This window comes from Pleurodeles waltl, chromosome 4_1 (assembly GCF_031143425.1).
Source record: "Pleurodeles waltl isolate 20211129_DDA chromosome 4_1, aPleWal1.hap1.20221129, whole genome shotgun sequence".
In the NCBI taxonomy this organism is placed as follows: Eukaryota; Metazoa; Chordata; class Amphibia; order Caudata; family Salamandridae; genus Pleurodeles; species Pleurodeles waltl.
Window position 1 is genome coordinate 109,953,907 of NC_090442.1, and position 22,930 is coordinate 109,976,836.

Genomic DNA, 22,930 nt, shown 5'->3' on the forward strand with positions numbered 1-22,930 from the left:
TGCCACTTGCATATGGGACTGATGTTGTTGTGCATGTTTGGTTGAGTGTTTTGTTGCTGTGTGAATTATTCAGGTGAGTGTTGTTATGTGGCAGTTGTTGTCATGATGTGTGTAGTTGTGCTTTGGTTTGAGTGTGTTTGTGTAGCTGACTGTGTAGATATGTTAGTTGTTGTGGTTGTGTCGTCTGTGGGTGCAGTGTCCATGGTGTGTGTGTGTTGTGTCATGGATGTATGGCAATGTGTGTTTTTGGAACATACGTGTTGTGTGGTGTTGAAATGGCAATGGATAATGGTGTATATAGTGTGTTGAGCAGGTAGACTTATTTGGCTAAGGCACAGTGTGTGTGTGTGTGAGGCGTACTTCTATTCGATAGCCACTGCCATTTCACAATGTCCATTGGGTCCAGTGACGGGCTTCGTCCATCAGCAATCCGCCAGCAGCACACCACCTGCAGGACTGTAACATCTAAATATGGTTGGCGGGAACCCATCTGCCTGATGGCTAGGAAGAGTACTCCATTGTGGCAGTCTTCAGCTCAACCCCAATACATCTAAATACAACAGATGGAATGCTGTTGACTTGACGGAGTACTCCTGTCCACTGCATCGTGGATTGGTGGTAATACTATCAAGATCTAAATCAGACCTTTAGCCCCCAAAATTCTGTTGTCTTAATATGCAGTCCGGGTATCTTAGCATGAACTGTATAACGATGGCAACCTGTGGGATGCAGAGTACATATTGGGGTTGTAAATTACCCAAATGGAGAATAGATATCTGATGGGGTAGCACAAGCAGTTCAAGAGAGGATGGTAGGTAATTAACCTAATGGGAATGTGAATTACTATTCTAGATTTGGATAGAAGGGTGCTCAAAGATGATGAGCACCCTCTGAACATTAAAGAGTTCCTGTGGCATGTTGAGGTGTATATGTGGGAGAAGGATTCCAAGGAGCATGGACACTACGTGAATGTACTGTAGAAGAAACTACCTGATCAGGGTGGAGGATAAAGTACCTGATAGGGACACAATGTACTTGCTAGAGATGGAGACAGAGTACATGAGCGGCAATTACAATTCTGTAGGGCGCATTGAGGAGAAGAGTGACAAAGTGGTAGCAAAGAATGCTCAGAGATAGGTAGGAGTGGGGGAAGAGAACATTTGGTAGTTGGAGGGTTTCTATTGAGAATAGAGAAAAAAACATATCTGAGAGCTGGGGGTCAGTAGAAATGTGGTCTCTGGTTGGCAGTCAGTTTGCACAGTGTCCAAGCAAGGACCCTCACTCTAGTAAGGGCAATGGAGATACACACTCAAGATAACCCCTGCTCACCCCCTTGGTAGCTAGGCACAAGCGGAAAGGCTTAACCCAGAAGCAATGTGTAAAGTATTTATACAAACACACACAGTAACACAGTGAAAACACTACAAAATGGACACCACACTATTTTAGAAAAATAGGTAATATTTATCTAAATCAAACAGTACCAAATGACTAAAATCTAATACACAAGTCAAGATATGAATTTTCAAAGTAAAAAGAGTCTTAATCCATAGAAAAAAATGGGAAAAATTGATTTTACACAAAGTACCTGGTTTGTGTCAGAAAGAAAGCATCACGGGCAAGCATGCGTCAGAAAAGTCAGCGTCAATTTCTTACTCGCAATTGAGGCTGTGCACCGTTTCTTCTCCAAACAGGTAGGTGATGCGTTGTTTTTCTTCCTTACAAGAGAGCGGTGTGTCGATTTCTGGACAGGGCACCTTGGATCTGCGCAGCCTGAAAAAATGTTGCAGTGAAATTTACAATATTTCACTGCCCCATTTTTTCCATCATTTTTAATGCCTGCTCGGAGCAGGCTTTAAAATGATGCACCCATTTTAATCAATGGGCCTCTGGGCCTCCCTGTACTTTGCTGCACTAGTGTTAAAGTTTTTGATGCTAGTGCAGCAAAGCGCCATAATAATGTCAACGATTTTGACGCTTTTGTCATTACATCAGCCATGGTACACCTTACTGTAAATACGGAGCAAACACAGGGCCTCATTCTGAGGCAGGCGGGCGGCGGTCGCCGCCTGCCTGGCGGTACCCGCCATATGGCCGCTCCGCGGTCAAAAGACCGCGGAGGCCATTCTGGCTTTCCCGCTGGGCTGGCGGGCGACCGCCAGAAGGCCGCCCGCCAGCCCAGCGGGAAACCCCTTCCCACGAGGAAGCCGGCTCCGAATGGAGCCGGCGGAGTGGGAAGGTGCGACGGGTGCAGTTGCACCCGTGGCGAATTTCAGTGTCTGCTAAGCAGACACTGAAATTCGTTTTGGGGCCCTCTTATGGGGGCCCCTGCAGTGCCCATGCCATTGGCATGGGCACTGCAGGGGGCCCCAGGGTCCCACGACACCCCATACCGCCATCCTGTTCCTGGCGGGCGAACCGCCAGGAACAGGATGGCGGTATGGGGTGTCGGAATCCCCATGGCGGCGCAGCTTGCTGCGCCGCCATGGAGGATTCCTGAGGGCAGCGGAAAACCGGCGGGAGACCGCCGGTTTTCCTGTTCTGACCGCGGCCAAACCGCCGCGGTCCGAATGCCCTGCGGCGCACCGCCAGCCTGTTGGCGGTGCTCCCGCCGACCCCGGCCCCGGCGGTCCTTGACCGCCGGGGTCGGAATGACCCCCACAGTGTCTTTAGGTGGGCCGGTGCGATGCAAAAAAAGTGGTTCCTCAGGACCGATGCGCCACTTTCTTGTATATATGGCCCATAGAATCTTTGGCTCATGGCAAATGTCCTGCAAGGAGGCCTCACAAACAGAAACAGAAATTGTATCTTTTAAGAGCTTATGTTATAATAACAGCAACAATGCCTTTAATCTGTTCTAAAGCTCTGAAGACTTAAAGTGTAAATTCCATTTGGATATCAATGTTGAGTTGAAATCCTGTAGGGTTAATGAGCTTTATATAATGCAATATTTGTTATGATTTCTCCAATGTTCCTTTGAGAAGAACACCCATATGCTCTATAATGGTTATTCCTAAATGTCTGTGCTAAGCATTGCAATTAGCCTGCCCTGAATAGAGAAAGGAGCAACCCTGAATGGGGCCCAAGAGAGACAAAGGGAGACAACATGATCACCAGTTTGCCATTGTAAAACTGAAACAAGCAGTACCCAAAGTAGTATTTTCAATGTGCAATTGTTTGGCATTGGTAACCTAGAATACACAATTAGAAAGAACCAGCTTGACAACAAAATAAGGTTTCACAAGCATTTTGCTGCCAAAATATATGGACTGGAAGAGGCTGGAAACAGAGATACAATGCCTACACAAATGGAGTTCTGGTATATTGCCTTTGCATAGACATTATCCCATAAAAAACACACAAGGGATATGTTAAAGCAATTTCTATATCTGTTTTACAATGTGGAGCTTGCCTCTGGTTAAGCATAAATTAAATGTTCAGGCTTCATAAAGCTGAGCTATCTCTCAGTCTACCCACAGGTCAAACATATAGGTCAAACATGTGAGCTATCCCTCAGGTGTCCAAGCTTCATCACTAAAGGACAAGAGCCAGAACTCATCATTGCTGCCCGATTTCTTCAGAAATTGCCATCGGTCCAATATTTAGTGCCTGAGGGCACCCATTAAATATACTGAAAACCTATAGATGCGAAATACGAATTACAATTGTGAGTTGTTACTTATAAGTATAGAGTACACCCGTATGCATCTTGGTGCAGAACCTCAGAAATTATATGAAATGGAAGCCAAAATGCCTTCTGTTGTTTTCCAAATGTTTGTTAATAGGAAATGGTGGATGATACAGACTTCTACACAAACACCTACAATATCTTCACTAAGGACCCAGAGAACCTCAGAATGATGCTGGAGAACAGCAATGTTATCAACTGGAATCAACTCATGATGTTAGAAAGTAAGTCCAACTGAATGTGTGAACTGGATAATGGGGAGACAATTGCCAATCTTGAACACTTATATGTTATGAATAGTCCAATTGAAAACTGGTGCTTATTTTTTTTTGGTACTCGGTATGCACACAATAGATAAATATAGAAATTAGATCAACAGACTATGAAGAGAGAGATAGATGGCAGCATGCATGTTTACTTTTGCAATTTGAATAACGGTATCAAACGAGAAGCTTATTATATATGGGTGCAAAACCTTGATGACATATGTATAAAGTCAGTCATTATTTCTATGTAATACTTGATGAGGTACCATCATCAGACTGAAGAGAATATTTGAATTAAGCAGGTGTGTGGGACTAACGGGTAGATTTATGAAAAGTGGTGCTGCACCTAGTGCAGCTCCACTTTCCTAGCACCCGTTAGTGCCCCCCTAACGGCACCATTTGTAGGCCATATTTAAAATACGGCGCACCATGTCGGTAGTCAGGGTGACTAGCATCATAATTGTTTGCGCCAATCCGGTGCTTTGTAGGATTAGCAGAGAAAATTATTATGCTAATTCTGCAAAGCACCCAGAGACCCATTAAACTCAATGGGAGTCTCTTATTAGTGCCTGCACTTAGCAGGTATTGAAAATGCAGATAAAATTGGCACAAAGGAATCGGATAGATTCCTTTGCACTATTTTTACAGCCCCCCTAGCACCGGAATGCCTCCTTTGCATTCATTATACATGGAGGAGACATAAGTGGTCATTCTGACCCTGGCGGTCTTTGACCGCCAGGGCGGAGGACCGCGGGAGCACCGCCGACAGGCCGGCGGTGCTCCAATGGGGATTCCGACCGCGGCGGTAAAGCCGCGGTCGGACCGGCACCACTGGCGGGCTCCCGCCAGTGTACCGCCGCCCCATTGAATCCTCCACGGCGGCGCAGCTTGCTGCACCGCCGCGGGGATTCCGACCCCCCCCTACCGCCATCCAGATCCCGGCGGTCGGACCGCCGGGATCCGGATGGCGGTAGGGGGGGTCGCGGGGCCCCTGGGGGCCCCTGCAGTGCCCATGCCACTGGCATGGGCATTGCAGGGGCCCCCGTAAGAGGGCCCCTACATGTATTTCACTGTCTGCTGCGCAGACAGTGAAATACGCGACGGGTGCAACTGCACCCGTCGCACAGCTTCCACTCCGCCGGCTCGATTCCGAGCCGGCTGAATCGTGGAAGCCTCTTTCCCGCTGGGCTGGCGGGCGGTCTGAAGGCGACCGCCCGCCAGCCCAGCGGGAAAGTCAGAATGACCGCCGCGGTCTTTCGACCGCGGAACGGTAATCTGACGGCGGGACTTTGGCGGGCGGCCTCCGCCGCCCGCCAAGGTCAGAATGAGGGCCATAATGTGGTGCAAGGGGCTACAAAGTGGCACAATGCAATGCCCTACCAATGCCACATTAGAATACAAAAAACTACGCTAATGTAGCGTTGGGATGGCACTAGGCCACCATAAATCTGGGCCTAAATTGTCCTTGAGTAGATAGAGGTACACTTCTGTGGAGGTCAGCCATCTGTCATAGAAATGTATTAGTTCTGGTATAACTGCAGTTATTCAAGTAACTGAGAACACCTGAATGAGTCATTATCTAGGACTTTACTGATGTAGGGTTGTTTTTAGAGCATTTATTGCTTGAGTGCTCAAATTCAAGTACCTCCATTTTGTCCTCCTCTTTAGGAATCAGCTCAATGTGCAATTTGTTAACGTACAGGCAGTGAACAGGGGCTTCTTCACTTATTGCCAGTGCATATGGAGCTTAAGCAAACTAAACCTTTATGAAGTTATGTGTATTGTAAAGCTCAATATCATGGCACTGAGCGGGAGTGTATGCTTAGCCTTCATAGGGCATGGGGGAAGGGGTTAGTTGAAGAGCAAAGGCTTCAGCTTTCTGCAGAATTCAAGAAGAGAGGAGGAGGTTCTGATGTGTAGTGGGCGGTCACCCCATGCTTCAGGAGTGTAGTAATTTAAAGCCTGGCCATGGGTTGTGTGCAACTTGGACTCTGGAAGAGAGGAGGTGTCTCAGTGATGGTGGAAGGAGGTGCAACTGTTCAGGTGGGCTGGGATTAATTTGTTTTGTACTGTGGTGTGGTGTGGTATGAGTTCTGCATGGGAGGTTGATGATGAGTCTGGCCAGTGGCGTAACACTAGTCCCAGCATCCCCTGCAGTGCGAGGGCCCGAGCTCCATGGGGCCCCCACAGCAGCAGCAGTCACGCACCGCTCATCGTCCAGCACTGTGCATGGGCATCAGGCCTCTGGCCTGAGAGATCCTTAATTGGTCGGGGCTAGGGGCCCCCTCCATGTACATTACAGGGAAGCCCCCTCAGGTTTTGTTATACCACTCAGTCTCGCGGATGAGTTCTGGATGGGTTGTAGTCTATTTTTTGTTTTAAGTTCTTTTTATTATGCCATAAAGAAGAGAAAAAACATCTGATTCTTATATTGCATACCACCGAACCTCAGTAGTACATGTATATTTGACCTGTTGCAGACTGTTTTGGCAACTATCAGTCAAGATCCTGAACTCCTCCTGCGGGCCCCATATTTTATTACATTTCTGAAGCATCCCCTGCTTTTGTATTTTGTGTGTCCAGCTTGCAGGCACCAATCCATCCCCACCTGATGCTTGGTAGTCTTATGGTGAGTTGTTTGGTGACATGTAGAGCATGTTCATAGTCCAGCTTGCTGGTGATGAGGCTCCCAGCTGTTGCTTGGGAGCCATTTATGGATCTTCCTAGGTATCTTCTAGATGTGGAAGCAGGATTCTGTGACTGCACTGATTTGTGCAGTCATGTCCAGTTTGCTGTTTATAATGATTCCGAGTTTCCTGATGTGGGTGCTGGGCTTAAAGTGGGATCAAGCTCGACTGGCCACCATTTGCTAAAGCAAGGTGTACTTGCCAAAAATCACTATTTCTGTGTTGTCAGTGTTGAGTTTGAAAAAATTGGATTTCATGCAGTTGGCCAATTCTGTCATTTAGGAAGTGAAGTTGTTGCTTGTGTTGGGAGTTTTGAATGAGAGTTATAGAATGAATTGTGTGTCATCAGCGTAGGAGAGGATGTTGATGTTGTGTGTTCACATATGACGTTGGCCAGAGGGAGCATTTATGCGTTGAAAATGGTGGGGTAGAGGGATGAACATTGAAGCACTCCACAGATGATTTTTCAGGATTCCACGGGTGTCGGGTGACAGGATGATAGCTTGTGCTCTGTCCATGAGGAAGGGGCGGATCCAGCAGAGGGCTTGTCCTTGGATACCAGTCTCATTAAGGCATCTGATGAATATGGCATTAAAGACCCAGTCATATCCCAAGAAAAGTTGGCCCAGAAGCCTGTCTCTGTAGCATCAAGGAGCTTGTGGTTGTTGAGGGGGTTGGTGTGATGTCTCATGATGAGCTTCTCTAAGACTATGGCCAGGTATGGTATGGTATGGTATGGTATAGTATGGGGGAGATCAGTCTGTTGTTGGAGGAGCATGGTTTAGTCAGGGGATAGTTTTTTTAGCATGGGAGTGACAGTGGCCTATTTCCTGGCATCAAGAAATATTACTGAGTTTATGGGGTGTTGAGCAAGAGTGTAAGATAGCTTCTTCTGTAAGACTGCTGATAGGTAGGAGTCCTTTGGTAAAAGCATGATGAGCCAGAGGTCTGAAGTGGCCCCTGAGAGTATGGCCTTCATAGTAGTGATGGTTTTGTTTGTTATGACGGACAGACATGAGGTCAGCATCCATTCTTCTGCTGAGATGGCAATTTCATTTGTAAAAGCAGTCAGGTCTGGATGAGGGGCAAAATTGCTGTTTATGGAAGTGATCCTGTTAAAGAAGAATTCCAAGAGTTTGTTGCAGAGGTCTTGTGAGGGGGCGATGTTGCTGGTGATGGCTGCAGGTGTGGTGATTTCTGTGATGGCAGCAAAAATGTGCTTGTTGCAGTTAGTGTTTGTGTTGATGCAGTCTGCGAGTGCTGTGTGCTTGGTGATCCAGATCGAATGGTGATAGCCATTCAGGGTGGATTTGAAGATGTCTTTGTCTGTGATGTCTTGGTTTGTAATTATTTGCACATCAGTTGCTTGCAGTTATGTTTTGTGAGCCTGAGATCATCTGGCTTGCAGTGGGGCTCTAGGGCTTGTTTTGCATTTGAAGGGATCTTAGGTGTTGACATATCTTGATGGATTTTGGCGGGGTGTGATGAGCCGGCATGTAGGTAGTCGAGGTGACAGGGCCTGTAAATCAAATGCTACTAGTGGGCCTGCAGCACTGGCTGTACCACCCACATACGTAGCTCTGTAATCATGTCTCAGACCTGCCACTGCAGTGTCTGTGTGTGCAGTTTTAACTATAAATTCAACTTGGTAAGTGTACCCACTTGCCAGGCCTAAACTGTCCCTTTTCTTACATGTAAGGCACCCCTTAGGTAGGCCCTAGGTAGCCCCAAGGGCAGGGTGCAGTGTATGGTTAAGGTAGGACATATAGGTGGTCATTATGACCCTGGCTGTATTACAACGCCAGGGCCAAAACAACGGGAGCACCGCCAACAGGCTGGCGGTGCCTCCCGGCGTATTTTGACCGCATCGGTAGCACTGTGGTCGCACCACCGGGGCCGGCGGTTTTCCACCACAATGGCCCCGGCGGTTGTAATCCACCAGGGCAGCGCTGCCCAGGGGATTACGAGTCCCCGACCGCCAGCCTTTTTCTGGCGGTCTGAACTGCCAGGAAAAGGCTGGCGGTACGGCTAGTCATGGGCCCCCTGACAGGGCCCCATGCGGCTTTTCACTGTCTGCTGTGCAGACAGTGAAAAGCGCGACGGGTGCAACTGCACCCGTCGCACGGCTGCAACACCGCCGGCTCCATTTGGAGCCGGCTCCCATGTTGCAGCCCACATGCCCGCTGGGCCGGCGGGCGGAAACTTGGTTTCCGCCCGCCGGCCCAACGGGGATGTCCAAATGGGCACCGCGGGAGTGCGGCCGCATTGGCGGCCGCACGGCGGTTACAACCGCCGCCCGCCAATGTTGTAATGAGGCCCATAGTAATGTGTTTTATATGTCCTGATAGTGAAATATTGCTAAATTTGTTTTTCACTGTTGCAAGGCCTGTCCCTCTCATAGGTTAACATGGGGGCTACCTTTAAATATGATTACAGTGTAGATTCCCTTTGTGAGCGGATGGACATGTGGAGTTTGGGGTCTCTGAGCTCACAATTCAAAAATACATCTTTTTAATAAAGTTGATTTTTAAGATTGTGTGTTTGAAAATGCCACTTTTAGAAAGTGAGCATTTTCTTGCTTATACCATTTCTGTGACTCTGCTTGTTTGTGGATTCCCTGCCTGGGTCAGATTGACAGTTGGGCTGGTTGCACCTCACACTAGACAGTGACACAAAGGGAGCTGGGGTGTAGTCTGCATTTCCTGATGAACCATCTGTGCTAGGAGGGAGGGGAGGACTGGTCACTTACACCTGAAAGGGCTGTGTCTGTCCTCACACAATGCCGTCTCCGACCCCCTGGTGAGTGTCTGGAGCCTGGCCTGGGAAAGGCAGGATTTCACATTCAAAAGAGACTTTACTTTGAAGTAGGCCTACTTCAAAGGAGAAATTGGGAATAAGAAGGGCATCCAAAACCAGAGACTTTAGAACACTTCTGGAAACAAGAGGAACCTCTGCCTGGAGAAGAGCTGAAGAGCTGAGGAAGAAGAGCTACCCTGCCTGTGACTGTGCTTTGTGGAGCTATCCTGCAGTTGCTGCTTCTGCCAGAGTAAGAGGGCAAAGGCTGGACTTTTTGTGCCTTCCATCTTGTGAAGAAATCTCCAAGGGTTTGATTTAGAGCTTGCCTCCTGTTGTTTGAAGTGTTAGGGACAGCAAAGACTTCTCTCTGCCAGCACCTGGAGTCTCTGGAGAGACTCCTGCTCTGACAAGTGGTGCCCTATCCAGTCCCTGGGCGCTTGGAAGGAAAGCTGGTGGAAATTCAAGGAAATCGACTTCGGATGACTTGGGACCGACGCCGCTGCTGAATCCGGGAACGCCGCCTGCACCGACTCCGTGATCTTCGCTGGAACGCGACGACCTTCACAGGCCTGACGAGGCTGCAGCCCCGCTAAAGTCCGCGACTCCATGTAAGTCGCCACACCACGTCGTGACTGACGCCGCTCGAAGTGCGTGGATTCAGCATTTCGCACAGACGCCGCGATCCCCGACTTCGCACATCGACTTATTTTCACTCTCCACCAAAGGTACTGTACTTGGGGGCCTATGCAACTCCGTGTCTGGCGCCGCTGGTGTCGGCTTGTTGGGAACGACTCCATCACGACGCCGTGTTAACACCTCATCTAAGCATTTTGTGTTTCTAAGCGCTATTTTTGAGTTTAATCTTTAAAAATTCATTACTTGACTTGTGTATGTCGGATTTTTGTCATTTTCATCTTGTTTTGTTTAGATAAATATTTCCTATTTTTCTAAACTGGTGTTGTGTCATTTTGTATTGTTTTCATTAAGTTACTGTGAGTGTTGCTTCAAATACTTTACACTAGCACTCTGAAGTTAACCCTACTGCTCTCCCAAGCTACCAAGGGGGTAAGTAGGGGTTAGCTGAGGGTGATTCTCTTTTACCCTGACTAGAGTGAGGGTCCTTGCTTGAACAGGAGGTAACCTGACTGTCAACCAGAGACCTCATTTCTAACAATGGCAAATCCGCCTCCATGCGTGTGTTGGTGGTCCTTCCTGATAATCTTGCAACTGGTGGAAATAGCAGTGGTGATGTCTGATGCAGAGGATGGGGTCAGAAAGACATCTGTGATCATGTGGGAGGTCTGAGATTTCTGTGGTGTGCTTGTGAGTGATCGGGTGTTGAGCAGCATGCATGAGAGTGTGGGATACCACGGTGGTGGTGTTTGGTTTGTGTGTGAGTAGGAAAAAGGTTGGTTGAGCGTTGTTGGTACAGGGGTGGGGAGAGGTGCATGGGTGAGTGCATGAGCATTTACAGTAAAGCTCAGGAGACTGCCCCTGAATGTTGTGTGGTGTAATAACAGTGCAGGAAGTGGCAGCTGGGATTTAGGGCAAGGATGGTTACAGTGGGGCAGCAGAGGGTGGGGAAAGGAGCAGGGTTCCTGGCAATGGTGCAGTTCATTTGCGGATGGGTGCGGATGGATTTGTCTTTGGCACACCTTTTGCAAAAGGTGGTGTGTCCACATTGTAGACACCAAGTAAGTCCTGGGAAAGGGGAGGAGAACAGGGAGAGATAAGGAGGGCTTAGATGGCGCAGGAGGCAAGAGAGCAGGAAAATGAAAAACATAGAGCAATAGAGAAAAGAAAAGAGTGGCCAAGAAACTAAGCAGAGCAAGGGGCACAACAACAGGCACATTTTGGACAAACAACACGAAACAGGAGGAACAGAAACAGTTAAAAAAGTCATAACAGTGGACAAAGAGGCACTAAAGAGATGTACAAAACAAAGCCAAAGGCACAAAGGATGAGCATAAAAATGTGACAGCAAGTCACAAAGGCAAAGTCTCCAGAAAGAGAAGGCAAGGTCTCCAGAAACAATGTTTTCACCCACATTGCTTGTTAGAATGATGTTCTCTTGAACTGAGGAAGTACTTCAAAGTTACAGACACTTTATAGTGTTTTTGCTGTATTTGCTGTTTTTGAGCAAAGGATTCCATACAGCTCATGCTGGAATTTTATGATGTGTGACATGTATTTATGGTGCAAAGCCTATAGAGGACATTTTATTAATAACTAGGAATGATTAATACATTTCTGTATCGTTATGGTTTCTCTCTAGGTCTGCAGCAGTACCTAGATCCTGTGATCATGAGCATTGCTAAATCTAAAGGATTGGAGTTGGAAAAACAGAAACGCCTCCTGTTTGTCAGGGATATACATCTGGGTGTCTATGAGAGTAGCCCAAAGGTGAACTCAGAAGAAAATTCAGCTCCTCCTACCAGAAGTCAGCTCGCAGCAAGGTGAGTATATTATGACAACAAAACACAAATGCAAGGAATATTTCATTGTTTTGTGAGATGGCACTGAGCTGAGATGAGCCACATTAGGGCTCAGATGCACAAAATCAAAGAGTTTGTAAATGCTAAAATCTTTTCTCCAAAAGTGATAACCCATTTAATGATTTGGAAAAAAACTTTCCAAACTTTAAATGGGTTCAGGAAACATACCACCCTTTCAAGTACCAGTTTAAAAAAAATATTTATTAACATTCTGTGAACAAAATCCTGTTGTAAAACATGAATATTTTACCGACCCATTCATATTTGTGAAATATTTACCTTTTTAAGGTAGAGCATAGCAGCGTGCAAGCGCTGCTTTTCTGACATGCTGGTATGTATCTGGGCTTTGAACCATGCCCACTGCATGCTGATTGCTATCTCTCGTTCATGGGCCTACCTTTAAAAAAAGATTTCTTTTTGTTGGTAAGGGCTTTACGTTTTTCCCGCCTTAGGGCGATTTTGTTACCGCCTTGGCCATCGCCCCTGTTACATGGCTAATTGCACTTTTGCTGATATGTTTTTCTGCAAGCGAACTTCTTTTTCCTTTTGTGTATCTTCACACTGATGCTCATGGCGGCCGTCGGCTCAAACAGTAGTACTTTCATTTTTTATTAGTTGTTTACTGATCATGTCTTTGGTGTGTGTTGTACTTATTTGTCTTTTATGCTCTTTCTTCCTCTCACGATAGCCTTGGTTTTAAGGGCACAGGACGATCAGCCTGTGTTTTTGGAATATTTCACTCTGAGCAGCTCATATTTTTTGTTTTTCACTATGGGGGTACTACGGTATTGCTTAGAAAAGGTGCACAAACCAAAATCCTTCCCTGCTATCAGGAACGAGGGAAGTAAAAGGAGAGATGGAGGAGGGAAGAGCCTCTAGAAATAGATTGGAGAGATCATAGTAGTAAAATGAGGTGTGGAATGAGTTCGAGGGGAAATACATGAGGGGAAAATTTAGAAAATGTTGTTTCGGAGATCATAGTAGTAAAATGAGGTTTGGGATGGTCCAAGGAGGGATAGAGGAGAGAAGAGTCTAGAAAGGGTTATGTTGGTGATCATAGTAGTACAATGAGGTTTGGGATAAGTCAGAGAGTGGAGGCAGAGGAGATATTGAGAGCGATATAGAGTGAGACATAGAGTAGTGCATTGGAGTCAATCAATCAATCAATCATTCGCATTTATAAAGCGCGCTACTCACCCATTAAGGGTCTCAAGGCGCTGGGGGGGGGGGGTCAGTGCTCAAAGAGCCAGGTCTTGAGCTGCCTTCTGAAGGAGAGGTGATCAGGTATGGCGCGAAGGTGGCTGGGCAGAGAGTTCCAGGTCTTTGCTGCCATGAAAGAGAAGGATCTTCCTCCGGCGGTTGCTTTGCGGATGCGGGGGACGGCTGCCAGGGCTTGTCCGGTCGATCGTAGCGTGCGCGGAGGAGTGTAGAAGGAGACGCGGTTGTTGATGAGTTTGGGTCCGAGGTTGTGCAGTGCTTTGTGTGCGTGGGTGAGGAGTCTGAAGGTGATCCTCTTGTTGACTGGGAGCCAGTGGAGTTTCTTCAGGTGTCCGGAGATGTGGTGGTGGCGCGGTATGTCCAGGATGAGTCGTGCGGCCGCGTTCTGGATCCGTTGAAGTTTCTTCTGCAGCTTGATGGTGATGCCGGCGTACAGAGTGTTCCCGTAGTCCAAGCGGCTGGTGACGAGGGCGTGGGTGGCGGTCTTCCTGGTGTCAATGGGGATCCAGCGGAAGATCTTGCGGAGCATGCGGAGGGTGTTGAAGCATGCTGAGGTCACTGAGTTGACCTGTCTGGTCATGGAGAGGGATGAGTCCAGGATGAAGCCGAGGTTGCGTGCGTGGTCGGTGGGCTGGGGAGTGCTGCCTAGGGCGGGAGGCCACCAGGAGTCGTCCCAGGCAGTGGGAGTAGGGCCGAGGATGAGGACCTCCGTTTTCTCTGTGTTCAGTTTCAGCCGGCTGTCTGTCATCCAGTTCGCTACTTCCTTCATACCGTCGTGTAGTCTGGTCCTTGCTGAGGTGGGGTTGTTGGTGAGGGATAAGATGAGCTGGGTGTCGTCGGCATAGGATATGAGGTCGAGTCCGTGTTTGCGTGCGATGTTCGCTAGGGGGGTCATGTAGACGTTGAAGAGAGTGGGGCTGAGGGAGGATCCTTGGGGTACAGCGCAGATGATCTCGGTGGCTGTAGATCTGAAGGGGGGGAGGCGGACTCTCTGGGTTCTTCCGGAGAGGAAGGAGATGATCCATTCCAGGGCCTTGCCTCTGATGCCGGCGTTGCTGAGGCGGCGTATTAGGGTACGGTGGCAGACAGTGTCGAAGGCCGCAGAGAGGTCCAGGAGTATGAGGGCCACAGTTTCTCCCTTGTCGGTCAGGGATCTGATGTCGTCCGTGGCTGCGATGAGGGCGGTTTCGGTGCTGTGGTTAGCTCTGAAGCCGAACTGTGTGGGGTTGAGGGAGTCGTTGGCTTCCAGGGCGGTGGTGAGTTGGGCGTTGACGATTTTCTCAATCACTTTGGCGAGGAACGGTAGGAGAGAGATTGGCCAGAAGTTTTTGAGTTCGGTGGGGTCTGCTGTAGGTTTCTTTAAGAGGGCGTTGAGCTCTGCGTGTTTCCAGCTCTCTGGGAAGGTGGCGGAGGTGAGAGATGCGTTGATGACGTCCCGGAGGTGGGGGGCGATGATGTTGTCGGCTTTGTTGTAGATGTGGTGTGGGCAGGGGTCGGATGGAGATCCAGAGTGGATCGAGTTCATGACGCGGGTGGTTTCCTCGGTGGTGGTTGGGGTCCAGGTGAGGATGGTGGTGTCGTTGGTGGTGGGTTCCGGTGGAGGGTTCGTGTTGATTGTGGTGAAGCTGTTGTAGATGTCGGTGATCTTGTGGTGGAAGAAGGCTGCGAGGGAGTCGCAGAGGTCTTGTGAGGGAGGGATGGAGTTGTTTTCTGCGTCGGGGTTGGAGAGCTCTTTGACGATTCCAAATAGTTCTTTGCTGTTGTGGGCGTTGTTGTCGAGTCTGTTCTGGTAGGCTGATTTTCGTGCGGCGCGGAGGCGTTGGTGGTGTTGGCGGGTGGCGTCCTTAAGGGCTGCGGCATTCTTTCTTGGAGTCCTTGAGGTCGGGGGTGAACCAGGAGTTTTTTTTGTGGTTGTTGGTGTTAGCTTGGGTCTTCAGGGGGGCCAGGTGGGTGGCGCAGTCGGAGATCCAGCTCGTGAGGTTGTTGGCGGCTTCGTTGGGGTCTGTGGTGCTGGTGGGTTGTTTCTGAGCGAGGGTCGATGTGAGTTGTTCCGTGGTGGTTCGATTCCATTGTCTTCTTGGTGGTTGCTGGGTGTGGTGGTGCACGGTGGTCTTCTTGAAGTGGCGATGTCTTCGCTAAACTTGGTCCGTGGTCCCGGTGGTCTGTACATGAGGGTCGCTGTGGATTGCAAAGTGGAGGTGTTCGGCGTCGGGGAGTGAGTTGTCGGTGTTTGTCGAGATACGGATGGAGCTTTTGTGTGCGATGGCGATGCCTCCTCCGGTGCGGTTGGTGCGGTCTTTCCGGATGATTTTGTAGCCGTCGGGGATGGCTATGGCAATGTCGGGTGCCGAGGAGGGGTTCATCCAGGTCTCGGTGAGGAAGGCGATGTCCGGGTTCGTTGAGTTGATGAGGTTCCACAGTTCGATGGCGTGCCTGTGGACGGATCGGGTGTTGACCAGGATGCAGTGGAGATTACTTCCAGGGGAGTCGATTTTGACGGGAGCGGTGTGAGTCCGTAGACAGTTGAAGCGGCAGTTGCTGCAGGTAAAAGGGCCGTGGATTCGTTTCGGGGTGGCGCGGTAGCAGCCCGGCGTGCGGCCGGGGTTGAGGCTGGCGAGAGTGGTGGAGTCGTAGGTTTGGCGGGGGTTGCGGGGGCCAGGGGTTTGGGCGCTGGGCGCGGTCCAGGTGCGGACGGGCGCAGACGGGCTTGCCTTAGGCGCGCCCGCAGCGCGGCCTCGCAGCAGCCGCCATTTAAAGGGGTAGCCTGGGAGGAGGGGTCAGCTGGGAGGCGGGAGGCGGGAGGGTAGGCGGAGCAGTGAAAGGGGGGAAAAAGCGGGAGAGGAGAGGAGCAGAAGGGGGGAAAAAACGCGGAGAAAAAGGCCTGAAAAAGGACGAGGCGGCCAAAAAGCGAGTGGGAAAAACAGTAGAGGGGGAAAAAACGGCGAGTGGGGGCAGGAAGACATGGCGGACACAGTCACTCGGGGTACAAAAAGAAGGGGGAGCGCGATCACACAGGGCAGCAGACACTCGGGGTACAAAAAGAAGAGGGGAGCGCGATCACACAGGGCAGCAGACACTCGGGGTACAGAAAGAAAAGGGGAGCGCGATCACACAGGGCAGCAGACACTCGGGGTACAGAAAGAAAAGGGGAGCGCGATCACACAGGGCAGCAGACACTCGGGGAGCAATCAGGCAATCAGAAAACAGTCAACGGGCAAACAGGCAGAAGGCACACAGGAGCTGGTGGCGCTGTTGGAGTGAGCAAAAGTTTTTTTTTTTTCTTCTACAGTAGGAGTAAAGTGATAAATGTATAGATACATAAGTATATAGATAGGGTATACATGTATAAGAAGGATAACGCAACTGATGAATTTTGAGTTTCAAATATTTGGGGCTTTCCACTTTAAGGAACATTTGTATGTCATCTACAAAGTTTTATCATGTGAGCTGAAATTCATTGATCATTGTCAGTAATGACTTCCTGTAGATCTTGAAAAGTACGTATGAGGTCGTAAAGCCTTAAAGGACCCCTGCTTTTGTGAAATACGGTTTTGAAGAGAAAGGGGGAGTATAAATAACATTTATTCTGTTTTGAAGGGATTATGGGATCCAGTCGAGAGCAATCCCCACTTTGCTGGCTTTGTAGATTATTTGTATTAGAGTGTCATGGCCAACTGTGTCAAAGGCAACTGAGAAGTCCAAGAGAAGTAGTGCGGCAACCCTATTGCAGCTACAGCCTCCACTTCTCCATTGCATGGTTCATATAACTGGGAGGTGCGGGACGCAAGAGCATGGTATTCAGCAATTTCAACCGCATAACAGTTGCCTCTGGTGACAAAATTATTGCCACTGTTTTGTGCAGCAAACTTCACCAAGGCATTTTCCCTTGGCATTTGCAGAACATCTAACAACTTTGAAAAATACAGCCTATTCTGGATGGAGGTGCTAGCTGATGTCGAAAATCCTCCCTGCAACAACTTCTGGCCGAAATTGTGAACAACTCCAAACTCATACTGGCTGTCATTGTAAATAGTGACTTGCAAGAATTGTGAAGTACAGTAGGCTTCGGGAAAGGTCAGTCCACTTGTGCAGACGTTACATGACACAACAAGGCTCAGTGTAAACACAGCATAAACTGTTCTTAAAATGTAGTGTTAGTCCATCAGATAAAACCCATCAACAAAAAGGGTATGGTCAGTTTCAGGAAGAGGAACATCCAGTATGTCAGATCAAGGTTTTGTGTACAACTCAGTAACACTGACACAGTCATGGTCAAATTCATCCTTATCGTCTCCCTCTGGGGTTGGCAACAGAGAAGCAGGGATGTGTGTTACACCTCTGAACTGAAACATTTTCTGCTACCAAATTTGTTCTCTCATAGGGATGCATTAGGCACCTATTTGCCAGATGTTGAGGTCTGGTATGGATCATGAGAAGCTATGGAATAGAGTACCATTACAATTAAGGGGTAACCCATAATTATTCCCTCAGTTTGCTGAATGCTAAGGCTCACTGCTGCAACTGCTTTGAGATAACCAAGCAATGCTGCTGCCACTGGGTCAAGAATAGCTTAGAAGTAAAGGATGGGGCATTTGTACTCCTCATGGGCTTGTGTTAGTTTGTGACTAAAGAGCTCAAACTCCTAGATATAGTCTGGCATTCCATGAGCAGGTGAACTTCAAAGGAGATTTTGAGCTCCTGGAAGGCTTCCATGCTTTCATCCTCCTTTGGTACTGAGCCATTGACAACAGTGTGCATTACTCTTATCAAAGGTGTTGCCACAAGGAAAACGTTTAGGATCCATTGTCCACAGTAGCCAACCACACCCAAAAACATCCTCACCACTACAGGGGCTTGGGAATTTCATCTTAAGGACTGTTTCTATGGGCTGACCCCCTACTCCCTTTTCAATCTGATGTCCCAAGTCCATGTTTTCTCTCTGACAGTATTGTAATTTCTTGGGTGAGAGCTTATGTCCATTCTCGGCCAAGTGGTTGAGCAAAGCATCTGTGCTTGCAAGCATCGTTAGTCATCGAGGCGTTTGAAGATTGTTGATTCATTATATTAATGTCAAGCTACATAATAACTACAGAGTCTCTAGATTAGATTTGAGTATCTGATGATTGAAACAGGTGAACTTTCAGTATACCCTTGTGAAGCACAACACAAACAAGGGTCTTTTTTTGGAAATGGAACACAAAAAGAAACTGTCTCTCTTTGTGTAACAGGACTGAGAAGAAGGCTTGACAAAGGTCTGTGACAGTGAACCACTCAGCCTCTGAGGGAATTTGGAGGAGGATCACGGCAAGGTTTGGTACCAAATGATAGCATGGAACAACAATTTGGTTAATCTTTCAGAAGTCTTGTATAATCCTCCACTTTTTTTTTGCTTTCTGTAAGGCCATGACTGGGGAGTTATATGGACTCCCAATAACATTCTTCAAGATGCCTTGTTCAATCATAATCTTAATGAAGTAGGTGATCCCTGAGATACTTCTGGGGTCATCTTATATGTGTGAATCTGCAAGAAAACAGCATTGGGTCGGAGGATAATTTTAAGGGGCTTGGCACCTTTAATCAACCCAGTCAATTTTCCAGTAAAGTCCCAGACTTCCTCCCTAACTGTAGCTCTCAAATCCATGGGCAAATTGTCTCTTGTAATGATTGGGTATAACTAGACAGCAAGTTCCCGGGACTGCAAGTTAAACTCAGAATCGCCTGCCTGTGTTTCAATACCAGGGGGGCTGGTACCCTTTGAAAGAGGTAGGGCATATGAAGTGCCCCACCACTTCCCCCCCCAAAATACCCCTCCATCTAAAACTCCAATGTAAACCACCCCTCCCTAAAAAGCCCCAAACTAAAATACCCCCTCCCTCAAAAAGCCCAAATAAATACATAAGCACTAGCTCCAAATTAATACACTGCCACTACACTTACATACATTACTTATTTCAAATCAAATAAAGTAAATAGTTACCCAAGGGCTGCACGTACTTCTTAGTATTCTTCTGGTGTCTGATGCACAAAGAGCTCCCCTAACCAATCCAGGTGATGCTCTCATGCTGCTAACCAGCATGAGAGCAGCACCTGGATTGGATGGAGCAGGCTGGCTGGACGCTCCTTTAGGCCCTGGAGGCCCGCGCTTGGTCTCCACCCAGCCTATATTTTGGGAAGGCTGACTACTTGTTTACTCGTCTGCAACTTATTAAGAATGGGGCAGCCTGACTGATCTGTAATTGCCCAAAATGGAGCTCAGCCTTGGCCTGCCTCAATTTGCTGCACTGGCTTTCAGTGCAGAAAGGAGCTAGGTTTAAATTACTCTGCTATAACCACAAGTCCCATGATGAGTTAGGACCAGCAATATTGTGGGGCAAAGTGGCTTTCTATAAACCCACTAGAGCATTGTGCTCCTCTTGTCAAGCCTTGATTCACAGTGCATATATATATCGAGAAAACCAGAATTGGTGGCTGCATGTTTTGTCACCTTGCGGCATTCCATTGGAATTCCCTAGCTTTGGAAATTCACTTAACAGAGGATCTCCTCGCATTTTGTAAGACCTTGACCACCTGGTTTTTCCCCCTTTAGAGGCATTGAGTCTGCAGAGCTTTTGTGTGTTTTGTCCTGCGCTGGGATGTCCCTCTGGCAATTATGGTTGTACTTTATTAAAAAAAAAAAGTGTCAACCTCTTTCTCTCTTACCTAATTTAAGGAACTCAGGGAAAGGAGAAGAGTAATGGAATGGAGACCTATTACCAGAGGACCTACTTATCCCTCCATTTGCAAAACATAAAAAAAGTCCCTGTTGTGGAGTAGGGATGTCCTTCTGCTTTCTGATACCAATCAGATTGACAATATTGGGGTCTTGACACTCTTCTTAAGTGACTGATTGTATATGTCTTGAATCAATTTTACCAATGGTTAATGATCTTCCTAGGACCACTGACATGCACATGTTTCTGCTGCTACTTTGCCTCCCTGTGCTCAGCAATTACTGGCAGTCACCTATTCTGTGTACTTTTGTGCTCAATATGCCTTTCTTCTGGCAACTGATGGTGAAGGTGATTCTTCCAGCTCCAGCTGCTCACAATCTTTGACCCACATCCCATTGATGTTATATGGTCCTTCAGTTCCCTAACTTGGCTGCTAGTTGAAGCAGGAAGGCTCTTCTTAAAGTCATCCACTCACCCCCCCCCCCATTCCTTTCTAACCTATGGGAGCCTCCATTCAATGTTCCTCCTCACCCACCTTGCAGGAAATGGAGTACCCGGGTGCCCCTTCTCACTGGCCAAACAATATGCCTTCTTTTGCATCTAGGAAAGGCTGATACCATCTCTTCCCCACCTGATGGTCCCTGCTTTGGCCCCCCTGTACTGCTGGCACACCTTTTATGGTTTCCCCTTTCTTATTCCAATTCCTGACTGCTGTGTCTCTGGCCACCTCAGATTTCACCTCTAATTACACTTTTCCTCAAACCCACATTCTCTTTCCTTCTCTATTTCCAAATTCTTACCATGCCCCATTGCTCATCCAGCCAAACTCCTGTGTCTCCTTCCCCTCCTCCACAAACAAGAGTTCCTCAATTTGCTCTCTACCACACCAATGGTCCTATTTTGCCCCTGCCTTTCTATTCTTATGTTCACTGCACAGCACTACTCTGAAGTGCCCCATTTGGCTGACCCTTATGCTCCAACCTTGTACTCTGTAGTGATCTGATCAATCATGGCAGATGCCATCGTTACATTATGCTCAGAACATCTCTATCCTATGGAATTTTCTTTAGATGCTACTTATTTGTCCTACTGCCACCCGGCTGCCCCTACCCAATGTAACTCTTCATCTGGGCCAACATCTTTCCTCTATTATTGTTGTCTCATTTAAATCAATGCAATCATAACAAACAATTCTCAGCCCCTTCACACTCGCTTCACCCCGTTTGTCCATACTTTTGTCACCTATCTCTAGAGCATAAGCATGTCTCCATGGCGGCCTACAAACTGGATCACTGACATAATATTGAAGTGTAAAATGTTGAAAGACAAAAATAATGGAAATTAAATATCAATAAAAATATTGACTCCCTATACTTAACTATAAAAACCTAAATATCGAGAATACAAATATTGTTTTTAAAAATATAGATTTTTACATATATTGAAAACAAAAATATTGGAAACAAAAATATTGTTACCTGTAAATAAACATATATTATGTCAGAAATATCAATTCACATAATGTTGACTAAAATATTGTCACATAAATAATTGAATAATCATAAAAAAATGGATAAAAACACCTTTAACATAAAATAGGTGCTTCAAATAAATCCTAAAACAGCTATACACAAATTTAAAACGTATATGTAACCGGGCGTCTATCGCCTCGGTTACTCTCCGTCACTCGGAGCCGACAAAAACATACCGACAGAAACAACGTGGAGCGAGTGACATCAGACGCAAAATGCGCCGACAACAAACTTGAAAGGCGTCGTCAGAGAAGCAGGAAGGAACCCTGCCATCGAGGACCGAGAGCAAGGAGACGCCGCTATTCCCAGAGAGCGAAGGATCCCAGGAAGCCCGCGACCAGAACCCGAGGGAGCCGGAGGACGGAGAACCACTATTCCCGCCACAGAAGAACGTTGACGAGAAACCGGGGAAACACGGAGGGGCCCACCACGTCCCAGGAGGGGTGTGGCATTCACAGGTACGATCGTACCTAAGGTTTTCTTTTGTGCTGACGTGGTTACCGGGTGGGAGAAAGTTTAAGGGGACTGAAGGGAGGAGTGGGGAAAGGTGCTGCAAAAAAAGGGGAAGTCTTTTGAGCCCCAAATCAACTGATCCCACAAACAACTGTGATAAAACCCATCTCCCAGCTATAGAAAGACACTAAAGAGGAGAGAAAGAGAGAATATTCACGGGAAGGTGAAATTCACTAGAAATTTAAAATACCCAACCACAACCCTGCACACCCCCATCCTCCTACTACTCCTAATAACCCTCTTAAAACCCCATAAGTCTACCTCTACACTTAGCTGTTGTTCCGTTCTTTCTGTTTTGGGGAACCCAGTCCATCGTCACGGGAGAGAAGAACAGACCCTATTCCACCAAGGGACAGACTGGCTTGAGACCTCCCGAACACCTAAAAGAAGGAAAAAGAACCCTGCTGAACTAATTAGCAAGCCACCAAGAAAATCCAACAAAGAGAGGAAAAGGAACTGTAAAATCATACCAATAAATAAATTATCCAACCTAATGCCGGGGCCTATAGTATTATTCCAATATCCATCCCATAAAGAACCAGAACCCATTACAGTGGTGTCAGAAGTGGGATATTGGAATAGGCACCCAGGACGGATAGAGACAATGGAAGGCACCCCCACAATAGCGGACATGATGCAGCAATTGGCTGAAGGTCAGCGGCACCTTCAGATCGTGTGGGAAGAACAACAGAAAGAAGCTAAGGTTGAAAGAGAAGCCCTGCAAAGTGCTCTTAAAAGTCAGGCCACTATCATGGCCAACAATCAGTTGGTACATGAAAACGCTCTAAAATCTTTAACAGACACCATTGCGGTCACCCGAGTACACCCAAATGTACCAAGCTCAGTGTTACAAAGGTACCAGGAAGGCGAAGATCCGGACGCCTTTTTTACAAACTTTGAGCGAGTTGCCACTTCAGCCACCTGGCATCAAGATAGGTGGGGTCAGTATATTGCCCCTTTATTAACTGGAACCCTCCAAGCAGCTTATCAAGCTGTGAACCCGGGAGGTACCACACCCTACCAAG

The 22,930-nt window shown here is 47.7% G+C and overlaps 1 protein-coding gene across 1 annotated transcript in view; it reads left to right on the forward strand.

Annotated features, from left to right (window-relative positions):
• Window positions 1-22,930, forward strand: part of LOC138287083 (glycine N-acyltransferase-like) — a 239,255-nt gene that overhangs the window by 104,684 nt on the left and 111,641 nt on the right. Inside the window, exons 3-4 of the mRNA XM_069227444.1 lie at window positions 3,786-3,912; window positions 11,713-11,893. Of these exons, the coding sequence (XP_069083545.1) occupies window positions 3,786-3,912; window positions 11,713-11,893 (308 nt within the window). The remainder of the gene's footprint in view (window positions 1-3,785; window positions 3,913-11,712; window positions 11,894-22,930) is intronic.